The 19,034-nt window shown below is 44.3% G+C and overlaps 1 protein-coding gene across 4 annotated transcripts in view; it reads right to left on the bottom strand.

Moving 5' to 3' along the window:
- sipa1l2 (signal induced proliferation associated 1 like 2) overlaps nucleotides 1-19,034 on the bottom strand; it is a 467,180-nt gene that overhangs the window by 178,631 nt on the left and 269,515 nt on the right. For all 4 annotated transcript variants that reach the window (XM_071391253.1, XM_071391254.1, XM_071391255.1 and 1 more), the window contains exons 8-10: nucleotides 13,932-14,106; nucleotides 11,538-11,641; nucleotides 5,419-5,576 (exon numbers count right to left, since the gene is read on the bottom strand). In XM_071391253.1, the coding sequence (XP_071247354.1) occupies nucleotides 5,419-5,576; nucleotides 11,538-11,641; nucleotides 13,932-14,106 (437 nt within the window). The remainder of the gene's footprint in view (nucleotides 1-5,418; nucleotides 5,577-11,537; nucleotides 11,642-13,931; nucleotides 14,107-19,034) is intronic.

Below are 19,034 nucleotides of genomic sequence, written 5' to 3'. Positions count from 1 at the left end.
TACTGTAGAGTCATGATGGCTCCTAGTGATTTCCAGACATTAATGTAGAGTCGTGATGGCTCCTATTGAGTTCCAGACAGTACTGTGGAGTCGTGATGGCTCCTATTGAGTTCCAGACATTACTGTGGAGTCATGATGGCTCCTAGTGATTTCCAGACATTACTGTGGAGTCGTGACGGCTCCTAGTGATTTATAGACATTACTGTGGAGTCATGATGGCTCCTAGGGATTTCCAGACATTACTGTGGAGTCATGATGGCTCCTAGTGATTTCCAGACATTACTGTAGAGTTATGATGGCTCCTAGTGATTTCCAGACATTACTGTGGAGTCATGATGGCTCCTAGTGATTTCCAGACATTAATGTAGAGTCGTGATGGCTCCTATTGAGTTCCAGACATTACTGTGGAGTTGTGATTGCTTCTAGTGTTTTCTAGACATTACTGTGGAGTCATGACAATTAAAACATCCTATCCTAGTGATTTCTAAATATTACTGTGGAGTCGAGATGGCTCCAAGTGATTTCCAGACATTACTGTGGATTCTTGATGGCTCCAAGTGATTTCCAGACATTACTGTGGAGTCATGATGGCTTCAAGTGATTTCCAGACATTACTGTGGAGTCATGATGGCTCCAAGTGATTTCCAGACATTACTGTGGAGTCATGATGGCTCCTAGTGATTTCCAGACATTGCTGTGCAGTCATGATGGCTCCTAGTCATTTCCAGACATTACTGTGGAGTCGAGATGGCTCCTAGTAACTTCCAGACATTGCTGTGGAGTCATGATGGCTCCTAGTCATTTCCAGATATTACTGTGGAGTCATGATGGCTCCTAGTGATTTCCAGACATTACTGTGGAGTCATGATGGCTCCTAGTGATTTCCAGACATTACTGTGGAGTCGTGATGGCTCAAAGTGATTTCCAGACATTACTGTGGAGTCATGATGGCTCCTAGTGATTTCCAGACATTACTGTGGAGTCATGATGGCTCCTAGTGATTTATAGACATTACTGTGGAGTCATGATGGCTCCTAGGGATTTCCAGACATTACTGTGGAGTCATGATGGCTCCTAGGGATTTCCAGACATTACTGTGGAGTCATGATGGCTCCTAGTGATTTATAGACATTACTGTGGAGTCATGATGGCTCCTATTGAGTTCCAGACATTACTGTGGAGTCTTGATGGCTCCTAGTGATTTCCAGACATTACTGTAGAGTCATGATGGCTCCTAGTGATTTCCAGACATTAATGTAGAGTCGTGATGGCTCCTATTGAGTTCCAGACAGTACTGTGGAGTCGTGATGGCTCCTATTGAGTTCCAGACATTACTGTGGAGTCATGATGGCTCCTAGTGATTTCCAGACATTACTGTGGAGTCATGATGGCTCCTAGGGATTTCCAGACATTACTGTGGAGTCATGATGGCTCCTAGTGATTTCCAGACATTACTGTAGAGTTATGATGGCTCCTAGTGATTTCCAGACATTACTGTGGAGTCATGATGGCTCCTAGTGATTTCCAGACATTAATGTAGAGTCGTGATGGCTCCTATTGAGTTCCAGACATTACTGTGGAGTCTTGATGGCTCCTAGTGATTTCCAGATATTACTGTGGAGTCGTGATATTTAAACACAAGCTATCCTATTGATTTCCAGACATTACTGTGGAGTCATGATGACTCCTAGTGATTTCCAGACATTACTGTAGAGTGATGATGGCTCCTAGTGATTTCCAGACATTACTGTAGAGTCATGATGGCTGCTAGTGATTTCCAGACATTACTGTAGAGTCATGATGGCTCCTAGTGATTTCCAGACATTTCTGTGTAGTCGTGACATTTCAAAACCACTCAAAACAACCTCAGAGAAGCATTAACAGACAGAGTGAATACTATTGTCGGACAGTCCCTAATGACACCGTTTTCTCTACATAGAGTAGTGCACTACATTGTCCAGAGCCCTGTGGTCTTTGGTCAAAAGTAGGGCACTATGTAGGGAATAGTGTGCCTTTTGGGACGCAAACCCAACCTCAGATTCAGGTCCTTCTAATCGTCAGAGAGAGTTATGCGTTGGATGAGCCATCAATGGTCTGAACGGTCTGGAGGGTGTTACTCCTAAGAATAGCTTAGTCGATGCCTTCATCGATGTGTTACTTAGTTTACTAAAATATTTTCCTCGGCCTGAAGTGTGGTGTTGCTGTAATTGACATCTTAAATCGATGTTACCTACAGTAAGTTAGATGTGCTTCCATCCCTCTGCTCCTCCACCCGGCTTCTCCTTCCTCCCTCCTCCTCCACCTCCCCTGTTTAATCTGCTGTTACCCATCCTGGTGTGTGTGTGTGTGTGTGTGTGTGTGTGTGTGTGTGTGTGTGTGTGTGTGTGTGTGTGTGTGTGTGTGTGTGTGTGTGTGTGTGTGTGTGTGTGTGTGTGTGTGTGTGTGTGTGTGTACCTGTAACAGACGTTCTCAGTACAGGGGTTGTGTGTGTACCTGTAACAGACGTTCTCAGTACAGGGGTTGTGTGTGTACCTGTAACAGACGTTCTCAGTACAGGGGTTGTGTGTGTACCTGTAACAGACGTTCTCAGTACAGGGGTTGTGTGTGTACCTGTAACAGACGTTCTCAGTACAGGGGTTGTGTGTGTACCTGTAACAGACGTTCTCAGTACAGGGGTTGTGTGTGTACCTGTAACAGACGTTCTCAGTACAGGGGTTGTGTGTGTACCTGTAACAGACGTTCTCAGTACAGGGGTTGTGTGTGTACCTGTAACAGACGTTCTCAGTACAGGGGTTGTGTGTGTACCTGTAACAGACGTTCTCAGTACAGGGGTTGTGTGTGTACCTGTAACAGACGTTCTCAGTACAGGGGTTGTGTGTGTACCTGTAACAGACGTTCTCAGTACAGGGGTTGTGTGTGTACCTGTAACAGACGTTCTCAGTACAGGGGTTGTGTGTGTACCTGTAACAGACGTTCTCAGTACAGGGGTTGTGTGTGTACCTGTAACAGACGTTCTCAGTACAGGGGTTGTGTGTGTACCTGTAACAGACGTTCTCAGTACAGGGGTTGTGTGTGTACCTGTAACAGACGTTCTCAGTACAGGGGTTGTGTGTGTACCTGTAACAGACGTTCTCAGTACAGGGGTTGTGTGTGTACCTGTAACAGACGTTCTCAGTACAGGGGTTGTGTGTGTACCTGTAACAGACGTTCTCAGTACAGGGGTTGTGTGTGTACCTGTAACAGACGTTCTCAGTACAGGGGTTGTGTGTGTACCTGTAACAGACGTTCTCAGTACAGGGGTTGTGTGTGTACCTGTAACAGACGTTCTCAGTACAGGGGTTGTGTGTGTACCTGTAACAGACGTTCTCAGTACAGGGGTTGTGTGTGTACCTGTAACAGACGTTCTCAGTACAGGGGTTGTGTGTGTACCTGTAACAGACGTTCTCAGTACAGGGGTTGTGTGTGTACCTGTAACAGACGTTCTCAGTACAGGAGTTGTGTGTGTACCTGTAACAGACGTTCTCAGTACAGGGGTTGTGTGTGTACCTGTAAAAGACGTTCTCAGTACAGGGGTTGTGTGTGTACCTGTAACAGACGTTCTCAGTACAGGGGTTGTGTGTGTACCTGTAACAGACGTTCTCAGTACAGGGGTTGTGTGTGTACCTGTAACAGACGTTCTCAGTACAGGGGTTGTGTGTGTACCTGTAACAGACGTTCTCAGTACAGGGGTTGTGTGTGTACCTGTAACAGACGTTCTCAGTACAGGGGTTGTGTGTGTACCTGTAACAGACGTTCTCAGTACAGGGGTTGTGTGTGTACCTGTAACAGACGTTCTCAGTACAGGGGTTGTGTGTGTACCTGTAACAGACGTTCTCAGTACAGGGGTTGTGTGTGTACCTGTAACAGACGTTCTCAGTACAGGGGTTGTGTGTGTACCTGTAACAGACGTTCTCAGTACAGGGGTTGTGTGTGTACCTGTAACAGACGTTCTCAGTACAGGGGTTGTGTGTGTACCTGTAACAGACGTTCTCAGTACAGGGGTTGTGTGTGTACCTGTAACAGACGTTCTCAGTACAGGGGTTGTGTGTGTACCTGTAACAGACGTTCTCAGTACAGGGGTTGTGTGTGTACCTGTAACAGACGTTCTCAGTACAGGGGTTGTGTGTGTACCTGTAACAGACGTTCTCAGTACAGGGGTTGTGTGTGTACCTGTAACAGACGTTCTCAGTACAGGGGTTGTGTGTGTACCTGTAACAGACGTTCTCAGTACAGGGGTTGTGTGTGTACCTGTAACAGACGTTCTCAGTACAGGGGTTGTGTGTGTACCTGTAACAGACGTTCTCAGTACAGGGGTTGTGTGTGTACCTGTAACAGACGTTCTCAGTACAGGGGTTGTGTGTGTACCTGTAACAGACGTTCTCAGTACAGGGGTTGTGTGTGTACCTGTAACAGACGTTCTCAGTACAGGGGTTGTGTGTGTACCTGTAACAGACGTTCTCAGTACAGGGGTTGTGTGTGTACCTGTAACAGACGTTCTCAGTACAGGGGTTGTGTGTGTACCTGTAACAGACGTTCTCAGTACAGGGGTTGTGTGTGTACCTGTAACAGACGTTCTCAGTACAGGGGTTGTGTGTGTACCTGTAACAGACGTTCTCAGTACAGGGGTTGTGTGTGTACCTGTAACAGACGTTCTCAGTACAGGGGTTGTGTGTGTACCTGTAACAGACGTTCTCAGTACAGGGGTTGTGTGTGTACCTGTAACAGACGTTCTCAGTACAGGGGTTGTGTGTGTACCTGTAACAGACGTTCTCAGTACAGGGGTTGTGTGTGTACCTGTAACAGACGTTCTCAGTACAGGGGTTGTGTGTGTACCTGTAACAGACGTTCTCAGTACAGGGGTTGTGTGTGTACCTGTAACAGACGTTCTCAGTACAGGGGTTGTGTGTGTACCTGTAACAGACGTTCTCAGTACAGGGGTTGTGTGTGTACCTGTAACAGACGTTCTCAGTACAGGGGTTGTGTGTGTACCTGTAACAGACGTTCTCAGTACAGGGGTTGTGTGTGTACCTGTAACAGACGTTCTCAGTACAGGGGTTGTGTGTGTACCTGTAACAGACGTTCTCAGTACAGGGGTTGTGTGTGTACCTGTAACAGACGTTCTCAGTACAGGGGTTGTGTGTGTACCTGTAACAGACGTTCTCAGTACAGGGGTTGTGTGTGTACCTGTAACAGACGTTCTCAGTACAGGGGTTGTGTGTGTACCTGTAACAGACGTTCTCAGTACAGGGGTTGTGTGTGTACCTGTAACAGACGTTCTCAGTACAGGGGTTGTGTGTGTACCTGTAACAGACGTTCTCAGTACAGGGGTTGTGTGTGTACCTGTAACAGACGTTCTCAGTACAGGGGTTGTGTGTGTACCTGTAACAGACGTTCTCAGTACAGGGGTTGTGGACCTTGACGATGACAAAGACGTGTTGGAAGTGAGAGCGGATGTTTTTAGGGGTGAAGGGCAGAGTCCCCGGTTCCTGAAACACAATGGTGACAATGTCGTTCCCTATGTGCCTCTTCCTCAGGAGCTGTGGGGAGAAAAAGAGAGAGAGGGGGAGAGAGGGGGAGAGAGGGGGAGAGAGAGGGGGAGAGAGAGGGGGAGAGAGGGGGAGAGAGGGGGAGAGAGAGGGGGAGAGAGAGAGAGGGGGGGGGTGTTATTCATGTAAACAAAACAATTATTTGGGTTTTATTTTAAAGTTGTGATTTGTTAAGAGGTGAAATGGTAGAAATTGTCAGGGTTTATGACTTTGCCGGTTGCCCAGATAGTGACACCTAAAGGAAGATGACACAAGTTGGAGAAAGGATCCCAGAATGCAATATTCTACATCTCCAGCATCATGGGGATTTATTAATCACACAGGGAACTGGCAGTTAATCTGATAGAGTGGTTGCCATGGAGAGGTGCTGATAGTTGCCATGGAGAGGTGCTGAGGGGCAACAGACAGGGTAAACAAAAAAGATTAAGAGGTGAATTGGGGAGGGTGGAGGAAAAAAAGATGAGGAGGGGAAAAAGAGACAAAGATGAGGGGAAAGAAGAGAGGAGGGGGGAAAGAAGAGAGGAGGGGGAAAGAAGGGGAGGAGGGGGAAGAAGGAGAGGAGGGGGGAAAGAAGGGGAGGAGGGGGAAGAAGAGAGGAGGGGGGAAAGAAGGGGAAGAAGGAGAGGAGGGGGGAAAGAAGGGGAGGAGGGGGAAGAAGAGAGGAGGGGGGAAAGGAGGGGAGGAGGGGGAAGAAGAGAGGAGGGGGGAAAGAAGGGGAAGAAGGAGATGATGGGAAAGAAGAGAGGAGGGGGGAAAGAAGGGGAGGAGGGGGAAGAAGAGAGGAGGGGGAAAGAAGGGGAGGATGGGGAAGAAGGAGAGGATGGGGGAAAGAAGGGGAGGAGGGGAGGAGGGGGAAGAAGAGAGGAGGGGGGAAAGAAGGGGAGGAGGGGGAAGAAGGAGAGGATGGGGGAAAGAAGGGGAGGAGGGGGAAGAAGAGAGGATGGGGGAAAGAAGGGGAGGAGGGGGAAGAAGAGAGGAGGGGGAAAGAAGGGGAGGAGGGGGAAGAAGAGAGGAGGGGGGAAAGAAGGGGAGGAGGGGGAAGAAGAGAGGAGGGGGGAAAGAAGGGGAGGAGGGGTAAGAAGAGAGGAGGGGGGAAAGAAGGGGAGGAGGGGAGGAGGGGAAGGGAAGAAAAAAGAGGGGAAGGGAAAGAAAGAGAGAATGAGGGAAAGAAGAGAGAAGGAGGGGAAAGAAGAGAGGATGAGGGAAAGAAGAAAGGAGGGGAAATAAGAAAGGAGGGGGAAGAAGGGAGGAGAGGGAAGAAGATTGGGTGCACTAGATTAGGTTTCGAATGAAAACCTATTGAATGGTAGCTCTCCAGGAACAGGGTTGGAGTGTAAACCTACAGGAGGGTAGCTCTCCAGGAACAGGGTTGGAGTGTAAACCTACAGGAGGGTAGCTCTCCAGGAACAGGGTTGGAGTGTAAACCTACAGGAGGGTAGCTCTCCAGGAACAGGGTTGGAGTGTAAACCTACAGGCTGGTAGCTCTCCAGGAACAGGGTTGGAGTGTAAACCTACAGGAGGGTAGCTCTCCAGGAACAGGGTTGGAGTGTAAACCTACAGGAGGGTAGCTCTCCAGGAACAGGGTTGGAGTGTAAACCTACAGGAGGGTAGCTCTCCAGGAACAGGGTTGGAGTGTAAACCTACAGGAGGGTAGCTCTCCAGGAACAGGGTTGGAGTGTAAACCTACAGGAGGGTAGCTCTACAGGAACAGGGTTAGAGTGTAAACCTACAGGCTGGTAGCTCTCCAGGAACAGGGTTGGAGTGTAAACCTACAGGAGGGTAGCTCTCCAGGAACAGGGTTGGAGTGTAAACCTACAGGAGGGTAGCTCTCCAGGAACAGGGTTGGAGTGTAAACCTACAGGAGGGTAGCTCTCCAGGAACAGGGTTGGAGTGTAAACCTACAGGAGGGTAGCTCTCCAGGAACAGGGTTGGAGTGTAAACCTACAGGCTGGTAGCTCTCCAGGAACAGGGTTGGAGTGTAAACCTACAGGCTGGTAGCTCTCCAGGAACAGGGTTGGAGTGATAACCTACAGGCTGGTAGCTCTCCAGGAACAGGGTTGGAGTGTAAACCTATAGGATGGTAGCTCTCCAGGAACAGGGTTGGAGTGTAAACCTATAGGATGGTAGCTCTCCAGAAACAGGGTTGGAGTGTAAACCTACAGGCTGGTAGCTCTCCAGGAACAGGGTTGGAGTGTAAACCTACAGGCTGGTAGCTCTCCAGGAACAGGGTTGGAGTGTAAACCTACAGGCTGGTAGTTCTCCAGGAACAGGGTTGGAGTGATAACCTACAGGCTGGTAGCTCTCCAGGAACAGGGTTGGAGTGTAAACCTATAGGATGGTAGCTCTCCAGGAAATATAAAGGAATATGTAAAGTGTTGGTCTAATGTTTCATGAGCTGAAAAAAACATCCCAGAAATGTTCCATACGCACAAAAAGCTTATTGCTCTAAAATGTTGTGTACAAATATTAATTATGTTATTTTTATCTCTTACTTTTTTTAGGTATTTGCTTAAATCTGCATTGTTGGTTAAGGGCTTGTAAGTAAGCATATCACTGTAAGGCCTACTACACCTGTTGTATTCGGCGCATGTGACAAATAACATTTACAAATTTGTTTACATCCCTGTTAGTGAACATTTCTCCTTTGTCAAGATAATCCATCCACCTGACAGGTGTGGCATATCAAGAAGCTGACTAAATAGCATGATCATTACACAGGTGCACCTTGTGCTGGGGACAGTTTAGTGGGGACACTAAATTGTGCAGTTTTGTCACACAACATAATGCCACAGATGTGTCAAGTTTTGAGGGAGCGTGAAATTGGCATGCTGACTGCAGGAATGTCCACCAGAGCTGATGCCAGAGAACTGAATGTTAATTTCTCTACCATAAGCCTCCTCCAATGTCGTTTTAGAGAATTTGGCAGTACGTCCAACCGGTCTCACAACTGCGGACCACATTTAACCACACCAGCCAAGGACTTCCACATCCAGCTTCTTCACCTATGGGATCGTCTGGGGGGGGGGGGGGGGGCTTTGGAGGTAAACGCCCTCCCAGTGGGAGGGCCTATATCTGCCAAGTCATGTGAAATCCATAGATTAGGGCCTAATTTATTTCAATTGACTGATTCCCACATTTGAACTGTAACTTAGTAAAATATTTGAAATTGTTGCTTGTAGCATTGACATTTTTGTTCAGTTTAAGATTGAGGGTGTGGGACGCGCACCTGTGATGTGGCGGGAGAACAATCTGTGGGACGCGCCCCTGTGATGTGGCGGGAGGACAATCTGTGGGACGCGCACCTGTGATGTGGCGGGAGAACAATCTGTGGGACGCGCACCTGTGATGTGGCGGGAGAACAATCTGTGGGACGCGCCCCTGTGATGTGGCGGGAGAACAATCTGTGGGACGCGCCCCTGGGATGTGGCGGGAGAACAATCTGTGGGACGCGCCCCTGGGATGTGGCGTGAGAACAATCTGTGGGACGCGCCCCTGGGATGTGGCGTGAGAACAATCTGTGGGACGCGCCCCTGGGATGTGGCGGGAGAACAATCTGTGGGACGCGCCCCTGGGATGTGGCGTGAGAACAATCTGTGGGACGCGCCCCTGGGATGTGGCGTGAGAACAATCTGTGGGACGCGCCCCTGGGATGTGGCGGGAGAACAATCTGTGGGACGGGCCCCTGGGATGTGGCGGGAGAACAATCTGTGGGACGGGCCCCTGGGATGTGGCGGGAGAACAATCTGTGGGACGGGCCCCTGTGATGTGGCGTGAGAACAATCTGTGGGACGCGCCCCTGGGATGTGACGGGAGAACAATCTGTGGGACGCGCCCCTGTGATGTGGCGTGAGAACAATCTATGGGACGGGCCCCTGTGATGTGGCGTGAGAACAATCTGTTGGTTGTCGTCCTCCTCAGAATCCATGTCATCACCGCCGGTAACCACTGCATCTAAATCTGTAAAGGTAACATCTTCACTCGTCTCTTGTTCTTCATCCTCAGAATCAGCCAATCATATCATACGTGTGTTTTTCCCTGACTCTTCTGCATGCAATCACAGCAAAGTAGAGGGATGGATCCAGTGGGCTGTCATTCCGATAAAACCTTTTCTGTCCACAAGTCAGCTGTGACTGAGACGTATTCCAAGCCATCAAAAGTGGTTTGCTGTTCTGTCTTCTTCTCTGAATAGGCTTTGTCAAGGTAGCAAGCAAATGTCTTCCTGTCAGACACTGTCCCCTTCCTGTTACGTGTCATAGGGATTTTCTTTATAATCTTACAGAAAGATGGAGACTCCGCAGTAGAAATCGGTAGCATCTCCTCCACAACTTAGCCAGCTACAAGTTAATTGAGTTCTCTCGAGGTGACAGAAATCTTCTGTTAAGGAGCAGAAGCACCGTCCTCCAGCATCAACAGCAGTTGGCTGGCGTGGGTCTTTCACCACCAAGCTTGTGGAGCTGTGCTTGGCTTGTGGAGCTGTGCTCGGCTTGTGGAGCTGTGCTCGGCTTGTGGAGCTGTGCTCGGCTTGTGGAGCTGTGCTCGGCTTGTGGAGCTGTGCTCGGCTTGTGAAGCTGTGCTCGGCTTGTGGAGCTGTGCTTGGCTTGAAGGTGCTTCTTGATCATTGATGTTGAGTTCTTCTCAGTTGACAGGCGCTTAGTCCCGAGGATCAGTTTGCATTTTATAATTATGTTTTTCTCTTTTTCTTTTACCAATTCTAAATCATGTGAAAACTTCCACGATGAAAAGGCTGATGTCTCTGTCACCTTGCTAGCTAGCTAGTTTCCCGCCACAACGCTCTTGAAGAAACAGGCAAAGCGTGAACTTAGGGGAAGGGATTTTCCTTTTTGGGGGACAAAAAAATCATATTAAAAAGTAATGATTCGCTTATTTGAAAAAGTAACTAATTGATTACTTAAATTGAAAAATGAATTCAGTAAGTTACTTGTTACCACAAAAAAAGTAACCTGAGTACTCTGACGTTACCCCCAACTCTGATTGTAAACACATCAGTAGGGACAGGTGTGTGTGCTTGTTTACAAACAGCTTTGACTGTGCTACTGAAAGTAGTGTGGGACTTGGCTTGGCCATCACACAACATTATGGAAGAGAAATGTGTTATTTCACACATCAAATAGTGTTATTTGACATGTTAATTGTGACACGTAAAGATCTGAAGGGCCTTCCACGGGCTCGATGTCTGACTAATACCACACTACGGTGTCTGGGACCCAATGGACACTGATTAACAAACAACTTATGTCTAGGGCACAGTTGTCATGGTAACACTCACGATCTAACACTCATAGTCATTACCGACACGCAACGATTTTCTAAGAGAGGATTGTCAGAAGATGAAACAAACGATCTGCTCTAAAGGAAAAATCTGGGAAATAAAAGAGAGGAGCAACTCAGGACCAGTCTGATCCTACTGACACACAGTATCTGGTATGTTAAAGGGGAGGTACCAGTCTGCTCCTACTGACACACAGTATCTGGTATGTTAAAGGGGAGGTACCAGTCTGATCCTACTGACACACAGTATCTGGTATGTTAAAGGGGAGGTACCAGTCTGATCCTACTGACACACAGTATCTGGTATGTTAAAGGGGAGGTACCAGTCTGATCCTACTGACACACAGTATCTGGTATGTTAAAGGGGAGGTACCAGTCTGATCCTACTGACACACAGTATCTGGTATGTTAAAGGGGAGGTACCAGTCTGATCCTACTGACACACAGTATCTGGTATGTTAAAGGGGAGGTACCAGTCTGATCCTACTGACACACAGTATCTGGTATGTTAAAGGGGAGGTACCATTCTGCTCCTACTGACCTGCTGTCTGTTGTTTGGGGGGGGGGGGGGGGGGGGGTTCCTGACCCGTTTTCTGTTGTTTGGGGGGGGGGGGGGTACTGACCTGTTGTCTGTTGTTGGAGGTGTAGGGGGGGGGTACTGACCTGCTGTCTGTTGTTGGGGGTGTAGGGGAGCAGGGTTGACACATGGAACATCAGTTCGTAGTCCTTATAGGTGGTGTACAGGGAGTAGGTTCCTGTTGAGTCAGCTATAGGAGAAACAGACAGAGAGGCTAGAGTTCCACAACAGAGACAGGCTCATTGAATCCACTGCAACAGAGATAGATCATATATGGTCATGGTCAGAGTAGGGGTTAGTAATATAACACTAATAGGTAATATAGGGACGTTGTCAGGGTCATGTTACACTAATAGGTAATATAGGGACGTCTTTAGGACCAAAAACCCAAGAAAGGCTGAAACCTAGGAGGAAACCAAGAGAGGAACCAGGCTATAAACAAACCATAATGGTAAACAAAACATAATGGTAAACAACCCATAATGGTAAACAAACCGTGATGATATACAAACTGTAATGGTAAACAAACCGTGATGATATACAAACTGTAATGGTAAACAAACCGTGATGATATACAAACTGTAATGGTAAACAAACCGTGATGATATACAAACTGTAATGGTAAACAAACCGTGATGATATACAAACTGTAATGGTAAACAAACCGTGATGATATACAAACTGTAATGGTAAACAAACCGTGATGATATACAAACTGTAATGGTAAACAAACCGTGATGATATACAAACTGTAATGGTAAACAAACCGTGATGATATACAAACTGTAATGGTAAACAAACCGTGATGATATACAAACTGTAATGGTAAACAAACCGTGATGATATACAAACTGTAATGGTAAACAACCGTGATGATATACAAACTGTAATGGTAAACAAACCGTGATGATATACAAACTGTAATGGTAAACAAACCGTGATGATATACAAACTGTAATGGTAAACAAAACATAATGGTAAACAAACCGTAATGGTAAACAAACTGTAATGGTAAACAAACCATTATGATATACAAACTGTAATGGTAAACAAACCGTAATGGCAAATAAACTGTAATGGTGAAGAAACCGTAATGGTAAACAAAACATAATGGTAAACAAACCGTAATGGTAAACAAACCGTAATGGTAAACAAACCGTAATGGTAAACAAACCAAAATGGAAAACAAACTGTAATGGTAAACAAACCGTGATGATATACAAACTGTAATGGTAAACAACCGTGATGATATACAAACTGTAATGGTAAACAAACCGTGATGATATACAAACCGTAATGGTAAACAAACCGTGATGATATACAAACTGTATTGGTAAACAAACCGTGATGATAAACAAACTGTAATGGTAAACAAACCGTGATGATAAACAAACCGTAATGGTAAACAAACCGTGATGATAAACAAACTGTAATGGTAAACAAACCGTGATGATATACAAACTGTAATGGTAAACAAACCGTGATGATAAACAAACCATAATGGTAAACAAACCGTAATGGTAAACAAAACATAATGGTAAACAAAACATAATGGTAAACAAACCGTATTGGTAAACAAACCGTATTGGTAAACAAAACATAATGGTAAACAAACCGTAATGTAAACAAAACATAATGGTAAACAAACCGTAATGGTAAACAAAACATAATGTAAACAAACCGTGATGATATACAAACCGTAATGGTAAACAAACCGTGATGATATACAAACTGTAATGGTAAACAAACCATGATGATAAACAAACTGTAATGGTAAACAAACTGTAATGGTGAAGAAACTGTAATGGTAAACAAACCGTATTGGTAAACAAACCGTGATGATAAACAAACCGTAATGGTAAACAAACCGTGATGATAAACCGTAATGGTAAACAAACCGTATTGGTAAACAAACCATGATGACAAACTGTAATGGTAAACAAACCGTATTGGTAAACAAACCGTGATGATAAACCGTAATGGTAAACAAACCATGATGACAAACTGTAATGGTAAACAAACCGTGATGACAAACTGTAATGGTAAACAAACCATGATGACAAACTGTAATGGTAAACAAACCGTGATGACAAACTGTAATGGTAAACAAACCATGATGACAAACTGTAATGGTAAACAAACCGTGATGATAAACTGTAATGGTAAACAAACCGTATTGGTGAACAAACCGTAATGGTAAACAAACCGTGATGATAAACTGTATTGGTAAACAAACCATGCTGGTGTAGCACAACAAGAGGCATACAGGACATTTATATTAAGGACTCAAGATAAACAATGTCTTGCTATTATACCAGTGAGTTCCAAATTGCATCCTGTTCCCTACTTAGTGCACGACTTTTGACCAGAGCCATATGGGGAATAGGGTGCCATTTGGGACGCAGATTTACATTATTTAAAGTACTACAGATGCTCACGGTTGGATTTGTGTGTGTATGTGCGTGTGTGTATAGTCTTACTCCTGTTGTCGAGCTGTGCTCTGTACTTGGTGAATCCCTTCAGTTTCACTCTCTGTCCCAATAGGTCGAGGAACTCATCGAGGGCGGGACCAGCTGATTGGTTGTTGTACATCTCTTCTTCTGTACTCTGGCCTGCCTTACAGTACAGCACCCCCACCTTGTGCTGGAAACTCAACTGCAACAAATAGACAACGTATTGATGAATATATAGTACAGTGCTGTGAAAAAGTATTTGCCCCATTTCTGATTTTCTCTATTTTTGCATATTGTTGATACTGAATGTTATCAGATGGATAATTAGTTTACCTATTTAATTAACAAAGTTATTCCACACCCAATTCCCCCGTGTGAAAAAGTAATCCCTTACAGTCAATAACTGGTTGTGCCACCTTTAGCTGTGATGACTCCAACCAAACACTTCCTGTAGATGTTGATCCGTCTGTCACACCGCTGTGGAGACATTTTTATCCACTCTTACATGCATAACTGCTTTAATTCACTTCTTAGCGCTAGGGGTCAGATTATTTAAAAAAAAATAACGTGACCAACGTAAACGGACATTTTCTCTGGCCCAGATCGTAGAATATGCATATAATTTACAGATTAGGATAGAAAACACAAAGTTTCCAAAACTGTCAAAATATTGTCTGTGAGTATAACAATACTTATTCTGCAAGCGAAAACCTGAGAAAATGTAACCCGAAAGTGATATTATAATTTGTTTTAAATCTGTGTTCCCTGGCCCGTCTAACCTCCATTTAAAGGGGTATCAACCAGATTCCTTTTACAATGGCTTCATCAGGCTGTGACCAGGCTTTAGACATAGTTTCAGGCTTTTATTTTGAAAAATGAGCGAGTTTTTTCAAAAGTAGTCAGGTGTCCTCTGAATATTTCCTGCGCGCGAGAGAGGGGCACCCCATTTTCCTTTTGTCTCATAATGAATAGGTTATGGTCCGGGTGAAATATTATCGATTATGTTTGTTAAAAACAACCTGAGGGTTGATTATAAAAAAGATTTGACATGTTTCTACGACCATTACGGATACTTTTTGGAATTTGTCGAACGGAACACGGCTTTGATTTTCTGAACATAATGTGCAACCCACATGGCGTTTTTTTGTGATAAAAGTAATATTTACCGAACAAAAATAACATTTATTGTATCTCGTGATATTCTTGCATTTGGCGTCCTGCAATTCTAGCAGTTGTTTAGGAAAGGGATCCCGTAGAAGGGATCCGTAGCGCAGAGAAGTTAACTTCTTATGGCTGGGGGCAGTATTGAGTAGCTTGGATGAATAAGGTGCCGAGAGTAAACTACCTGCTACTCAGGCCCAGAAGCTAAGATATGCATGTGTGGATAGAAAACACTCAGAAGTTTCTAAAACTGTTTAAATGATGTCTGTGAGTATAACAGAACTCATATGGCAGGCAAAAACCTGAGAGAAAATCCAACCAGGAAGTGGGAAATCTGAGGTTTGTAGGTTTGCCTATCCAATATACAGTGTATATGAGGCATATTTCACTTCCTAAGGCTTCCACTAGATGTTTCCAGTCTTTAGAACCTTGTTTCAGGCTTCTACTGTGAAGGATGAGGGAATGAGAGCTGTTTCAACCAGGGGTCTGGCAGAATGCCATGAGCTCACTCAGGCGCTCCCCCGAGAGGTAGCTGCGTTCCTTTTAGTTTCTAAAGACAAAGGAATTCTCAGTTTGAAACATTATTGAAGATTTATGTTAAAAACATCCTAAAGATTGATTCTATACATCGTTTGACATGTTTCTACGGACTGTAATGGAATTTTTCAACTTTTCGTCTGGCTTGTGCGTCATGAATTTGGATTTTGAACTAAACGCGCGAACAAAAAGGACGTTTTTGGACATAAATGATGGACTATATCGAACAAAACAAACATTTATTGTGGAACTGGGATTCCTGGGAGTGCATTCTGATGAAGATCATCAAAGGTAAGGGAATATTTATAATGCTATTTCTGACTTCTGTTGACTCCACAACATGGCGGGTGTATGGCTTGTTTTTGTGTCTGAGCGCCGTACTCAGGTTATTGCATGGTGTGCTTTTTCCGTAAAGTTTTTTAAAAATCTGACACAGCAGTTGCATTAAGGAGAAGTATATCTAAAGTTCCATGTAAAACACTTGTATCTTTTATCAATGTTTATTATGAGTATTTCTGTAAATTGATGTGGCTCTCTGCAAAATCACCGGATGTTTTGGAGGCAAAACATTACTGAACATAACGCGCCAATGTAAACTAAGATTTTTGGATATAAATATGAACTTTATCGAACAAAACATACATTTATTGTGTAACATGATGTCCTATGAGTGTCATCTGATGAAGATCATCAAAGGTTAGTGATTAATTTTATCTCTATTTCTGCTTTTTGTGACTCCTCTCTTTGGCTGGAAAAATGGCTGTGTTTTTCTGTGACTAGGTACTGACCTAACATAATCAGATGGTGTGCTTTCGTCGTAAAGCCTTTTTGAAATCGGACACTGTGGTGGGATTACCAACAAGTTTATCTTTAAAATGGTGTAAAATATGTGTATGTTTGAGGAATTTTAATTATGAGATTTCTGTTGTTTGAATTTGGCGCCCTGCACTTTCACTGGCTGTTGTCAAGGCGATCCCGTTAACGGGATCTCAGCCGTGGGTTTTCAAATACTCATTTCAAGTCTTTTTCATCTGGACTTTGACTAGGCCATTTCCAAAATTTCAACTTTGTTGCTTTTTAAAAATGTTCATGGAGACGTGAGTGTGTGTTTTGGATCATTGTCTTGCTGCCCAGCTGACCCAGCTGTGCTTCAGCTCACAGACGGATGGCCTGACATTCTCCTGTAGAATTCTCTGATACAGAGCAGAATTCATGGTTCCTTCTAGTCATCCAGGCCCTGAGGCAGCAAAGCATCCACAAACCATCACACTACCACTGCCATGCTGACCGTTGTTATGAGGTTCTTACTGTGGAATGCAGTGGTTGGTTTTCACCAGACATAATGGGACCCATCTCGTCCTAATGTTGACTCCAGATTGACAAAAACACCTGGATGATCATCAAGACTCTTGGAAAAATGTTCGATGGACAGATGAGTCAAACGGATAACTTTATGGACGACATGGCTACTCTCAGATAACACCTCCAACACTACAACACAGTATTATATACAGGACTAGTCTCAGATAACACCTCCAACACTACAACACAGTATTATATACAGGACTAGTCTCAGGTAACACCTCCAACACTACAACACAGTATTATATACAGGACTAGTCTCAGGTAACACCTCCATCACTACAACACAGTATTATATACAGGACTAGTCTCAGGTAACACCTCCAACACTACAACACAGTATTATATACAGGACTAGTCTCAGATAACACCTCTAACACTACAACACAGTATTATATACAGGACTAGTCTCAGGTAACACCTCCAACACTACAACACAGTATTATATACAGGACTAGTCTCAGGTAACACCTCCAACACTACAACACAGTATTATATACAGGACTAGTCTCAGGTAACACCTCCACCACTACAACACAGTATTATATACAGGACTAGTCTCAGGTAACACCTCCAACACTACAACACAGTATTATATACAGGACTAGTCTCAGGTAACACCTCCAACACTACAACACAGTATTATATACAGGACTAGTCTCAGATAACACCTCCAACACTACAACACAGTATTATATACAGGACTAGTCTCAGATAACACTACAACACTACAACACAGTATTATATACAGGACTAGTCTCAGGTAACACCTCCAACACTACAACACAGTATTATATACAGGACTAGTCTCAGGTAACACCTCCAACACTACAACACAGTATTATATACAGGACTAGTCTCAGGTAACACCTCTAACACTACAACACAGTATTATATACAGGACTAGTCTCAGGTAACACCTCCAACACTACAACACAGTATTATATACAGGACTAGTCTCAGGTAACACCTCCACCACTACAACACAGTATTATATACAGGACTAGTCTCAGGTAACACCTCTAACACTACAACACAGTATTATATACAGGACTAGTCTCAGATAACACCTCCAACACTACAACACAGTATTATATACAGGACTAGTCTCAGATAACACCTCTAACACTACAATACAGTATTATATACAGGACTAGTCTCAGGTAACACCTCCAACACTACAACACAGTATTATATACAGGACTAGTCTCAGGTAACACCTCCAACACTACAACACAGTATTATATACAGGACTAGTCTCAGGTAACACCTCCAACACTACAATACAGTATTATATACAGGACTAGTCTCAGGTAACACCTCCAACACTACAACACAGTATTATATACAGGACTAATCTCAGGTAACACCTCCAACACTACAACACAGTATTATATACAGGACTAGTCTCAGGTAACACCTCCAACACTACAACACAGTATTATATACAGGACTAGTCTCAGGTAACACCTCCAACACTACAACACAGTATTATATACAGGACTAGTCTCAGATAACACCTCCAACACTACAACACAGTATTATATACAGGACTAGTCTCAGGTAACACCTCCAACACTACAACACAGTATTATATACAGGACTAGTCTCAGATAACACCTCCAACACTACAACACAGTATTATATACAGGACTAGTCTCAGGTAACACCTCCAACACTACAACACAGTATTATATACAGGACTAGTCTCAGATAACACCTCCAACACTACAACACAGTATTATATACAGGACTAGTCTCAGATAACACCTCCAACACTACAACACAGTATTATATACAGGACTAGTCTCAGGTAACACCTCCATCACTACAACACAGTATTATATACAGGACTAGTCTCAGATAACACCCCCAACACTACAACAGAGTATTATATACAGGACTAGTCTCAGGTAACACCTCCAACACTACAACACAGTATTATATACAGGACTAGTCTCAGGTAACACTACAACACTACAACACAGTATTATATACAGGACTAGTCTCAGGTAACACCTCCAACACTACAACACAGTATTATATACAGGACTAGTCTCAGGTAACACC

The sequence above is a fragment of the Salvelinus alpinus genome, chromosome 3, assembly GCF_045679555.1.
Source record: "Salvelinus alpinus chromosome 3, SLU_Salpinus.1, whole genome shotgun sequence".
Taxonomy (NCBI): Eukaryota; Metazoa; Chordata; class Actinopteri; order Salmoniformes; family Salmonidae; genus Salvelinus; species Salvelinus alpinus.
Note: the sequence above shows the minus strand (reverse complement) of the source record. Positions and strands in the feature narration are given on the sequence as shown.